Genomic DNA, 12,973 nt, shown 5'->3' with positions numbered 1-12,973 from the left:
TATCCACGATTGCTCCCTCCTACATTTATACACCTAAATATGTGGACATCCCTCATCATTACCACCCTTGAACCCATGGCATTTGGCTTTGAGACCCTTGTGTCCCTATCCACCTCATCATTATTCACATGACCCCTATCAATTGAAGGATGTACCTTGGACCTGTCTTTCCCCTTAGGGGTTGGGAACACCTAATAGGGTTGTTTATTAGCCACTCCTACCTAGGGAGGTAACACTATTACATGCTTAAAGCCCCAAATTTGGAAGGGAAGCCCATTATGAAGTCTCATTTGTGCCCTTGATTAACAAGTTTGGTTCACTTAGATGCACTAATGAATTATTGTACCTGATGGTGAGGAAGCGCATTGGATCTTATATGTAATTGGCAAGTGGTTTCATCATGGGTTGGGCAACTTAACTAGGGCCCAAGCCCACCAAAGGATCATATTGACATTTATAGGGGATGTGTTGAGAGCCATGAGACTCCATCATGTGTTAGAGCATCATTTCATGCCATGGGCACCTTCAGCAATTTGTTCATTACTCCACATTATTCGCGAGATGATGCACTTGGACCAGCGTGACCCAGCCAACTTAGCATGATCAGGGAAGTTGATCCAAGGCCCATAGGAGGTTTGTCTCATCCTTGAGACAAGGGAGGGCAGGCACCATCATCAAAGCCTACATTTGGAGCAGTCTATAGTCTTAGCTTTCATCGAGAGACCCCTGAGACCAACATTTGTACCCAAAACCCACTATGGGGCACCACATGATGACTTGCATGGAAAATTAGGGGCCATTCCCTAATTCATCTTTGTTGGAGCTCTCTCTCTCATCATGGCACTTAGAGGACTCATTGTGGCCCTCCAACGACCCTTCTTCATCATGACGTCGTCAATTTGGCTTACTATGGATGGCTTTTTCATAACTTATGATAGCTACTTGGTCGTCTTGTGGCCGAGACTTGTTTCTAGCACATTATTTTATAATTTGGGGGCTCATTAGGCTAAATCGATTGAGAGAGACACATATAAATAGAAAAGAGTCTCATTTGTGAGAACTCATCATCATCACTTGGGATTTTCAGCCCTCTTAGGCAATTCACACTTTTTCTCTTGGAATCTTTGGAGTATCTTGGATGCACTATGATATTTGGAGCTGATTTTTTATCTTGTCTTGGAGCTACTTCTTGAATATGGATGGATATATTGCATGGCTATTTTGTAAGTTCTCTTGTTGATGAAATCTTTCTTTGCAAATTGTATAATGTATGTAATTGTTGAAACTAGAGTAAATGCTATTGTGCCATAATTTTGTTGAAGATCATTTTGAAAGTTATTTGATTGGCTCTTGCATATGTTATTCATGGTATAGCATGCAATGAATGTTCCTAGTGATGAAATATTATTTTTCCTCATGAAACGTTGCATTCTAATAGTAGGTAGTTGTTGAAAGGTGGTAAGTAGGGCATCATCTTTTGGCCTCCTTGAAGACAAACTTGGCTTATCTAACACATCTAAGACTCCATAAACCCAAGGGAGAAGGTGTTGGCCTAAGTCATTTGGTGATCAACTTCTCTTTCTCCCTCCTTTTCTCCTCCCAAATTTTTGAACCCTCTTTCCTTGGACGGCTAGCTAGGGCATCAAGCGAAATCTTTTAGAGGAATTTTCGAATTTCGTTCTGAGAAAACTCTTCCTTGAGATCTTATCTTGAGAATCCTCTAGTTTGGGTTGATTTCTCATGGTGATTCATCCATAACCCTTGTGCCCTATGTGTGCCCTAGAAGGGAAACCTAGCTTGTATCTCCTTGGATAGGTGGCTTTCTTGAGGGTTGTATGAGCATTGTATTCGGTGGAATAAATTGTAAGAGACCCTTTCTCCTCCGTTGCCTTGACCTAGTGAGTTCTTTGGAAGTATTTCTTCCCACTCTTATTCATAAAACTCTAGGTCTAGTGCAAGCCTTTCTTAGGTCTTTCAAAGAGAGTGAAGGGCATTTGGGAAGTGTTAGATCATCACATAGAGCTCCCTTGAGAATTCCTCCCCCTTCTCCTATATTCTTGACCTTAGGAATACATATTACCATTGCATGTCTCAAACCCTAGGTTTTGATCTTTTCACCCCAAGGTCTTTCTTGGAGAGGGTGTTAGCTTCTTTGAGGTATTGATCCTTTATTATGTCTCTCCTTGAATGGGCTTATTGGAATCACTTCACACCTAAATCATTGATCTATTCATTCCAAGTGATTCCTTTCCTACCGGGACTCCTCCCATTGGTGAAAATTTGTAAAGGGAAGGGGACCTTAACTGAGGTGGCAGTGGGTTATTGTCCCATTGTGGTCACTTAGTCTAGTAGTTGTCCTTTAGGTTTCTCTTCCTTAAGGCCTTGCTAGATTGTGTGGTAACAATCTCTATTGAACTAGAAAAATCAACATAAACCTGGTTGAAAGATCTATATTAAGGCATGCAAAGACATTACTAATCTGAAATCTCTAACTCCTAGATCTCAGAATTATTAAAGAGGGGGTCGAGTCCATTTCTATTGATAGTTAGGGTTCTGAGGGTAACAAATATCTCTGAGAGACACAAAATTGTTCCCAATTTGAAACCTTATTGATAACTACACCAAAAAAATTTATGATGAAAATGTGGCTCGACCTACAATGTTTGTGTCCTCGTTGAATATCCTTGATTGATTGATGAAATAAAGTTGAACAGAACTTTGGAATGCTGGATAGCAGGACCAAGTTCAATCTTATTAAGGCAAGACAAGGCCTGCTCACAAATCTTGTAGAAGTATTGTCAAATAATGGTCCTTGACAAATATATGTAAGAGATATTTTGCATTAGTTGTACGAAGTCTGTATTGGCTGATATTGCTAGGGTCTTGCCGAAACAAATTAAAAGATAATCCAGATCCAGAGGGAGTTATGGAAAAAGACTCATTTAAAGCAAGAAAAGTTATAACACTTGTGTTAAAAGTGGCATCCCCTCTTGAAATATCTAGTAAACCTTAGAAGAGTTTTAAAGAATATATTTTGAATAAGAGTTTATGAAACCCTTGTACATGACCAAGGATGCTAAATGCTAGAAGGAGCTCATTGACTTGTAGTTGAGTCTTTGGTGTGGATGGCCAATTCACTTCATTATGTTTAGACCTATCATGAATAACATGGGATGAGATCATAGCCCCAAGGGTTAGCTCAGTTGGTCAAGTTCCCGTTGCTAAGTACCTTGCCAGTTGGGAGGTCACGCAGTCAAATCTCCTCAACACCCTTGGGGTTAGACCCTACTTGCTTGGCCAGCGGGTAGATCCCTTCAGGTTGATCTGCCTAGATTTTTCCATGGATGTACCGGCCACCTAGTGTCCGTGAACCACCTTAAAAAACATGGGGTGAGGTCATCAATAACATTAAAGGCAAAGGGCAACCTATTGTAATTCCTAGGGTTTGAAGGATAAAACCCTAGTACAAGACTTGGAATACTGAATGTCAATGAAAAATCTAAGGGATGAAGAAACCCTAGCTCTTACACGTCTAACAAGAAAAGAAAGTTAATTGATGAGATTGCAAATGGAATTCAGCAAGTATCAAGAGGGAGTCAACAACTCTCAAAAGATAAGTAATTTATATCCTTCTCTTACATTCCTTTGTTTTTTATATTTTTTACTCAATAATAATTGTTTCTTTTATGATATCCTGAATAAGGTTTGTAGGAACATTATTGATATGGTCTCTCAAATAAGAGGGAGTAGCAGTGGTACAAAAGACTTCCCTACGAGTGCAACAGTAACAAAAGAACTTGCTTATGTAAGAAAGATGATGGAAGGATTGTTATCGTAACAGAGGGAGCAACCAAGATCACCACATGGAAGACCTATTTCAACTTCAAAAGAAAAGTTAACCTTAGAAGATAAGACAAAGAATTTTTGAAAGTACATTGAAAATAAACACCTCAAGTTAATACATGGTACATTGGTACCTATTATATATATTGGATATATCTCAGGAGATGAAGTGTGTCTTTGCAAGAACGCCACTAGTCATAAAGCAATTTCCAGATCACTTAATCTGAGACGTGATACAGAGAGGAGCAAAAAGAGCTCCAATATTTATTCACTAATAAATAAATTGTGAACAAAAATGAGCTTAGTGTGATGCTAGATGTCTCCCTCATTGAAAAGAATAATGAGGTAGCCAGAAGGATTTGGCTAAGTCATAAAGGACTTTGACAAACAGAGATGTATACATTCACCTTTGAAGCCAAAAGGGCTTGGCTAGGTCAACCAAAAGTGAATGTTCCAAGGAAACTATAATATTGGACAGATCTACTCCTTAGAAGCCAGAAGAACTTGGTTATGTCAACCAAAGGAGATAGATGAAATTCACCTTTAAAATACCAGAAGGACTTGGGTAGGTCACAAAGGACTCTGACCAGAAAGGTGAATAGTCCAAAGGCAAATTCTCTTGAGAAGTTAAAAAGATTTAATGCCTAGGCTAAGGTCATGACCAAAGGAGTTTGATATATTTGCCTAAGGATCCATAAAGGAACTTGGCCCACCTTGGATATTTATGTTAATCAAAAGACATGCATCATTATGACAAGCTCATGAAATATTTTCTTAACGAAGGAGAATTCCCAGCTAAGAGAAATATGTTGTAGGAGAAACCTCCCTCACTAAGAGGGAGTACTGATATTGCAGCATCAGGGACGGACATTCTCTCTAGGTCATGGGTGTTGACTAGGTTTCCATGTAATGTGGTTAGAGAGAATGGTCCAAGAATTAAGGTGATTAGTTGATGTTGTTGATGATGATGATGATGTTGATGCTGATAATGGATGCTAAGTTGTTTCAACCTTTGCTCAGTGAAATTTTTCAACAAGAGAACATCTTAAGAATTTATTATGAATACCTCCCTAGCTAAGAGGGAGTGTTGAATTTTTTGTAGCAATGCTCAGTGTTCATAATTAAGAAATGATAAATATAATTGTGGATTCCAATTCGGCTTCAAAAGGAGGAAAATTTAATTTTTGAAATTCAAATTTTATGTCTCCATAATGTCAAGTCGGCCAGCCTACTTGACACACCCATTCAGATTCATTAGTCCACTATATAAAGGCAAATCAATCTCCTCCAAGGAAGCAATTCGGATTAGAACAAGGACGAATTTGAGGCATGATTTGAGGCAGAAAAAGGAAAAATTTGAGGCATGCTCTGAGGCAAAAAAAGGACGAATTTGAGGGAGAATAAGAGGATCAAAATTTTGGGCAGCAAGATGAGTTACTTGGCAGCAGACCGAAGTTCTAGGCAGAAAGCCGAAATTTCAGGAGGATGGATTTATCTCAGTTTGACCAGGTTTGACCTGGATTATGTTACTGGTTTGTTTGACTATACTGACTTGAAAACATCAGATTCTATCTCTTGTTGAATTGAATAATTTTTTTAAGAAAGGGTTGCTGGGTTTTTCCCTAGAAGAGGATTTCACAGCGTAAATATTTGTGTCTCTTGTTTGGTTGTCTCTTTATGATCCTACTATCATTATATGTTCTGTTGTTGAGATCTTCTGTGTAATTGCTTAATGATGAATGTGAATACAAAAAGGAATTAATTAAGAAATCATTCGAAGTAATTATCATTCTAGAAGATCCTAAAGATCAACACAAGCACCAGCAAATGGTCGAATGGCTGGCAATAGCTGAAAATATGCTCCAAAATAAACAATACGGCCTCCCAAAATTTTTGCTACAATATTGATCTTGGCCTCCCAAAACTACAACTAAAAATGAAGTTCAAGTTGGAGATCTTGGTGATCCCCACTCCAACCCACAGATCTGCTCACCCATTGATGTCAATGAAGCCCAATGAAATCTCCACAATAGTGAGTTGGGTCTCGTCCAACACACTAAGAAACCCAAGGGTTTTCATCCTAGGGCTCTATGAACCTGAAAACCAAGTTCACCAAAACTCTCCAAGAGAAAATATTCCAAGTCCAAGATATCCCAATTTCCAAATGACATGCTCCCCCTCCTTTTAAAGATTGGATAGATCTCTCTCCAACCTTCTAGAAGCACTTTTATTTTATTATTTTATTCCCACTCTAGAAGCTTCTCCCTTTTATTTTATTTAAGTGACTTTTTATTTTATTTTATTTAAGTCACTTTTAATCTTGGAAAATGGTAAATTTGCCTCTACGATCTCTCGGCCACTGAAAGTCACTTTTCATCATCTCGTCTTGTAGATCTCTTCATTCCAGTTCCAATGAGCTATTACACTAAGGTGTTCCTCTAAATAATCCGCTCCAAACAACAACTTAAGCGTATTTAATGAAATTATACTAATAATAAGTAATAACCTTGTTTTAAGGGAATCATCGGAATGCAACGGAACCAAGAACGAATTGTGTGGAACTGGCTCTGATGATGAAATATAGTAAGCGAACCGCATCGGATCCCTTAAAACTCCTCCAAAACCCTCTGGGCCCACGGATGATGTAATCTCACCCCTGGGACCTGCCTGTGACAAACCCTGGAAATCCACCCCTAACCACATCATAAGTGAAACCAAAAATGGGAACATTACACAAGATATGCATCCCCTATCCTATATCCCCTATTAGTAGGGAATGTGTTCCTTGAACATATATCCATAACCCTTTGTAGTATCGAGGACAAACCTTCGTAACACAATGAAACCATGGCATTTCTACATGGCAGTTTAAAACTAGCATAGTTACACAGGATGGCTTGCAATCAGGTAGCCTTTTGCAAGGCAGCTTGAAATGAGGGGACCTTTATAGGACAACTTGAAATCATCTGCATCGTAGTAGCTATGAAGTACAACCAAGCCAAAAGATGTACAGTAAAGGTCTATGCCAAAGTCCTAAATTTCCATAGAAATCATAATTATGATATCCATAGATGAGGTCGTTGCATTTACGAAGGAGAAGTGTATATAGATAGATCAAAAAAAGGTATGTGATTGATGGGAAAAATGATCCTCTATGTCCCTTAAAAATACTTGTCCATATATGTATGTAGAGGTCAGTCACACAAGAAATTATGAAGCAGATCAATAGCCAAATAGGACTGCTAGTACCATGTGCGTTAACTTTGAGGTAGCCCCCTCACCATATTTATTTAAATTGGCTCCTTTTTCTTATGACAATTCCTTCTCTTCCGTCCAAAATTAGCCTAGCTTTTAATGTACTTCAATAACAGTATTTGAGTTGTGCAGTTTTTTCTTCGTCTTCATAATGATCCTCTTACACAGGGCTATAACACGACACATCATTTCATGCATGGAGAAACTGATTAGGTGTATTCCATTCCATAGCCAACGATTTTCATTTAAATAAAAGGATAACTATGCAATAATGAAAATGTACAGATTAAAAAAAACGATGAAAGCAGCAGAAAATGAATGCTTACCTTTTCAATTGCAAAAACATGGGCACCGGCATTTACAAGAGCATTTGTTAAAGCACCAGTTCCAGGTCCAATCTCCAAAACAACATCACCTTCTTTCAATTGAGCCTCCTTTACCATCAACTCATTAATAGCTGAGTTCAGCATGTAATTCTGTGAGCAAAGATTTACCAGTCAATCTTTCTTCTTATTTAAGAACAAAAACTTGAATTGATATTGATATGTAAATGACTAGAGAAAGGCTCATGCAATAATATCGACATTTTGATCATCTTTAAAGATTTGACCATACTCATATTTTCCAGTTTTCTCTATTATCAATAGCAAATGGGGTAGCAAGCTAAGTGGGCTTGACTGTGGGAAAAACTCCACAGTTAAGCGCGCTGGAGCCAGAGGCGGTCTGGGATGGGTGACCTCCTGGGAAGAACTGGTTACGGGGTGCAAGCCCAGAAGTGGTGATTTACGCTATGTGATTCATTTCACTAGTTTCAATCTCACTTCTTCACCCCTGTGAGCATCACCCGATGCAATGAGTGCTAAGTGGACTATTCAAAAATCATGAGAAAATAGTCAGTTATAACTACCTCTCATGGAAACGGTTATAAATGAATGACTTACTTAACGCAGTTGAATCCCAAAAAATAATATCTAATATAAAACTTGTTAACTCTAACTAATTGCTGTAAAAATAAAATAATTCTCACCTATTTCTTGAGGAGTTTTTAAACATTTGAACATATTCATAGTTACTGCTTTCTCTATTATCACCATAAAACCATTAAGTCTAACTAATTACCGCAAAGATCAAACCACTACAGTAAAACATTGTCATCATCAGAAAAACTATTATTTGCAATTAGTACTACATTAATATAAATTTCAAGAGGGTGACGGTGTGCTGTAGACAATAAAGTAGAAAAAAGTTTATAAAGACAATTTTACCAGTCGAGGGCACTCAGCTTGTTATGTAATCTAGGAAGCATATTTTTTTAATTTTAGTGATTGTGCACAGAACTGGGCCTTTAGGATCCCTTCAAGACTAGCCCTTATTAGCAGCGATTGTAAATGTAATTAGACAACTTGTTGGAAGGTACATCAGAGATAAGATAAAATAATTTTATTAATGTCCAAAAAATGACCACAAAAGTAGGTCAATGGGACTAAAGGATACATCCAGTGTGAATACAATGTCGGAGTGCAAAAGGAGCTCCTATATAATGAGAGAGAGAGATACAAGAAAACTGAAAGTAGGGTCTCGGTAAATCAGTGTTGCAAACATAACAATTTTATCATGAAAAAATCAGGAAAACATGATTTTTTGGCTTGGCCAATATTTTTGGGCGAAAAATTCACAAGACCTGCTCTTTGGCTACATTTAGGCACCTACTAATAGTCCTCCACTTGTACTTAACATGCCACCTACTATGTTCCAAACATGGACAATCAACCTTACATCAACGCAAAACTTGGAAGTAGAATTACCAAACCTAGGATGTCAAATCCACCCACAAATTCTAGTCCTGTGCTAATACTTATGTCTGCAATCTCTGCACTGGTTAGGGTTGTTATATATGCTGCTACAGCCCTCCAAACTTGACCTCAGACATGTCCAAAAACTGTGTTGTCCCTTCCTCTTCAGCAGCCCTACTTCTATGTTGATACACAGCCTCTTCAAGGCTGTTTTTCAGGCACTTCAAGGTACCAGACCAGCTCTAAACTAGAGCTCGGTCCCACCAGCAACAAGACAGAGAATCTCAGCCCTGTTTCCAAGAGATCAAGCACTTCAAAACAGCACCAAACTGCCCAGAATTTGTACTTGCTTTTAGCTAGCTCCTAACCAAACTCGGCTGCCCAAAAGAAGATACACCTACACTGCCTCCTTCACCTTATGCGAGATGTACTTCTGATACCATGTAAAAAATCCAGGAAATTCTGCAACTGCTAATATGAACAATCTGAAATATAACTTCTTTCAATATAAACACAGTGTCATGTCCCCATTTTTATTCTTCTTCATAGTACAGTCAGGGTGGATTTCCAGGGCAGAGGATGGTCAGGTCCGTGGAGCAAGTTTATGTCATCAAGGGTCCCGATGGAGTTTTGAGGAGATTTTATGGGATTTGATGGCATTTGTTGTCATATTCCATCATCCGCACAGTTTGTCTTTTGTTCCGTCGCATTCCGACAACTTTCAAAAATCAGCGTTATTATTGGGCATAACTTGATTAATTATTCTCGAGGTGGCATTCCGGGGAGATTAATTGATGGAACACCTCAGTGTAATAGCTCGTTGGAACCGGAACGAGAAGTTCTACAAGATGGGATGGTTAGACATGAGTTTCAGTGACCTAAGGAGACATGGTGGCCAATTAACCCTTTTCCCGCATTAAAAAGAATATTTTAATTGAAATAAAAGAGGGAAAAGCGCTCCATGATTAAAATAATAATAAATTAGAAGGTTCTAGAGGAGTCCATCAAATCTATAAAAGAGGAGGAGGAGACCATTGGAGGACATCTTGGAGTTGATATTGTTTCTTGTATGAGAGGTTAAGAACGTGGTTCTCTACTCCATTGGTAGCCCCAAGACAAAAACCCTCCAGTGATTTAGAGAGAATGGGCGAGCATCCATTTCCCCTTGGCGGGCTCATTCAAAATCCACAGGTGTAGTGATTGTTTTTTTGTTTCAGTTTGGAGACCGGACGGTCATTCCCAGCTATTGTATTGGTATCTATCTATATATAATAAAGTTGGATCTTGGTTGTTGCATTTCTCATTGTTCCTCATGTTGTGATTTTTAATGAGATTTTATGCAATTTTTGGGTTTATGGTTTCAGTCAAATTTCTGGTGTTTGGGTTTCCATGGCAATTCCCTGTTAAGTGCTAGATAATTTGATTTGAAGGGCTTGTTCCAAATTTCCTTCGTTTCGGACATTACAGTGGTATCAGAGCATTGGTTTTGGCTCAGCCTGCGGGATTTCAGTTGTGAGGGTTTCAATTCCAATTGCAGATTGTTCAAGGTTTTTTATTTTTATTTTGAGGGTACCAAATTCTATTGCCGGAGAAATTTGCCTTGGGTGTTAACAATTCTACAAAATCTTTGTTGCAAATTGCTAAACAAATTTCCTTCAACTTGTCGTCGGCTTATTAATCATTCGACAATCTAAATTGGCCAAATCACTTAAAGGGTGCGATTGATTTTATTTCATGTGGGCTGCGGGGTTGATTTTATTTCATGTGGGCTGTCAAATATTTTGAGAAGGGCCAAATCATTCACTTGGGCCAAATATCATTTGGCAAGGGTGCAATATATTATAAAGTTTAAAAGGGGGCCATTATTAATTTTGAAGGAGCCAAATTATATAAAAGAATGATGCCTTTTTGGAATGGATTATTATGAAGAGCTGAATTGTAAATTGACCAACTTTAATTGAGAAAGCCACATGGATTTTTGGTAAAGGCCAAGAATGATGTTGGGCCTAATCTATTGAATTAAAGGAGATCGCAGCATCCCTGGAACTGGAATAACCAGTTTCGCAACAGTGCAAGAGAATACAAGGGCCGCACTGGGTGCCAAAGAGAGAGCACGATAGTGATATCTATGCGACTCAGTCTGAGCGTATACCCAAATTCTGCAACAGTGATGTTAATTCAAGAAAATCGATCTGGGCTAAACTTATCTGGTTATTCGAAGTTCCTATGCACAAAAAGGTGTGGAACGATTTGTAATTGCTATCGTTGCCAGACAGGCCGCACAGCCGAAATCAAATTGTTATAAGAGTTGGGGGCGTAATTTTATTGAGGCCGTCAAAATCATTCCAAAAAGCCAACTCTATGTGGTATGAAGGGCATGAAATACATTCATCGAAATTTTTCAAAGTTGGCAGCAAACTCTGACATTAAAGCCGAAATTCTCCAAGGACCAAGTTTGCAAGCGGAGACGTGAACGAAGCGGCATCATCTAACAAAATCGAGGCACATTACCTCAGTGAGAGGAGCCACGTGAAAAGTTAGAGAATTGCGATTCACATGGTGAAAGGGTCGCGACAGAATCAGAATCTACAGGCGACATACCAGACCCGCGAAAGATGTAATACTCTGCGTCAAAAGGGGAGCTTAAAGTTGTACAAGTTGAGTCCAATCAACGGCTAAGTCAATCACGTCAAAGGTTGGGTGGATTGTAGCTAAGATTATTTATGTATGGAGCAAGAGTCGCATTGCACGAGCCTCATTCTGAAGCTGACCTTGTGGAGTTGATCATGGTAGTAACAAGTGATGCAGCAAGACGTGAATCAGATTTAAGAGGGACGTGGCTTGGTCCATAACAGACTACGGAATTAGTTCAGATTGTTGGCAATAAAATAGAGTGTGTGCGTAATGGTCGATTATCCTGGGCATTGTTTCTAAAGACGATACAGTCCATTACAGTCACCATTTTACTGGAGACCAAAGCCTCATACTTGTTGTCTGAACTCTATACGCTAATGTATTCCAGGCTGATGTGACAAGCCTCTGTTATCAGTCATCGGGAGTGTAACCAGGTTCTTTACTTTATGCATCACTTCCTTATCAGCTTGCAAATCTGAAATATATTCTCCATTTGTGTCCATAGTAATTGTTGTAATTCTTGGGTACAAAAGACAAAGTGTATTGCTGAGATTTTTACTGATTTGAATATTCGAGCAATCATTGGGTCATGGTCTAATTCTACACTCTGAGCACTGTGTTTATTGCTGAGTAAATAGCAATAACAATCTACACCTACAGAAATGTTCCCTTAAATTGGTTGACACCTCTGAAGAGTATGTATAGGAAACATTTATCAATCAAGAGAAGTGAGTTTCTTTTATTTCAGAGATCTAGCCTCTGTCCAATGTCTGTCTTGAGTTTTGGCTATTATGGGCCGAGTTTGCTTGCTTGTGTAAACCGCAAACCTCTTTATACATGGTCGATTGAGTATACTGAGTCAGAATATTTGTTTGGACATATTTGTGTATGCACACTGTTGCTTGTGTCATATATACTACTAGGGTGTTGAGCAAAACTATTATGACACAATGGAGTTGTAGAAAGGTTATCACAAACATTTGAATGTTTTAAGTCAACCAATTATTGTGTGCTATCGGTCAAGGCTTATGAATTGAGTCAGCTAGTCACTATTGTACACTCTTTGACGTGCTTGTCATTATTAAACAGAGCATGGATCAAACCTTTATAAACTTCCTTAATAAACCACCAGCAACAAACAACAAACTCTTCTCAAAGGGGGTCTATGCCATTCTTCAAAGAGAACAACCAAAGGATGTGCAAAAGGGGCAGGAAATAGGGCACAAAATATTTGCACTTGGGACAGATTTGAAGCACATGAGAGTCACATGGAAAGTCCTTTCCAAGCTAGATGAACTAGATGCACTCCTTTCTGAAGTGAACCAGTTAGAAGGGAAGAAACTGATTTGGGCTCTAAAACCAGCTATGCTTGCTCTCATACAACACAAGTTCATGGAAGAACCTTGTGAAGGGGTTAGACTTCCAGTTGCATCTTGTCTTAGTAACAT

The 12,973-nt window shown here is 38.7% G+C and overlaps 1 protein-coding gene across 3 annotated transcripts in view; it reads right to left on the bottom strand.

Annotated features, from left to right (window-relative positions):
• PFC1 (Ribosomal RNA adenine dimethylase family protein) overlaps window positions 1-12,973 on the bottom strand; it is a 403,194-nt gene that overhangs the window by 335,396 nt on the left and 54,825 nt on the right. For all 3 annotated transcript variants that reach the window (XM_089406247.1, XM_089406245.1, XM_089406246.1), the window contains exon 2: window positions 7,425-7,574. In XM_089406247.1, coding sequence (XP_089262373.1) covers window positions 7,425-7,574 — 150 coding nt within the window. The remainder of the gene's footprint in view (window positions 1-7,424; window positions 7,575-12,973) is intronic.

Source organism: Pinus tabuliformis, chromosome 2_2 (assembly GCF_031772625.1).
Source record: "Pinus tabuliformis cultivar Carrire ecotype Pingquan chromosome 2_2, CPIR1, whole genome shotgun sequence".
Lineage (NCBI taxonomy): Eukaryota > Viridiplantae > Streptophyta > Pinopsida > Pinales > Pinaceae > Pinus > Pinus tabuliformis.
The sequence above is the reverse complement of the archived record's forward strand: the minus strand, read 5'-3'. Positions and strand labels throughout refer to the sequence as shown.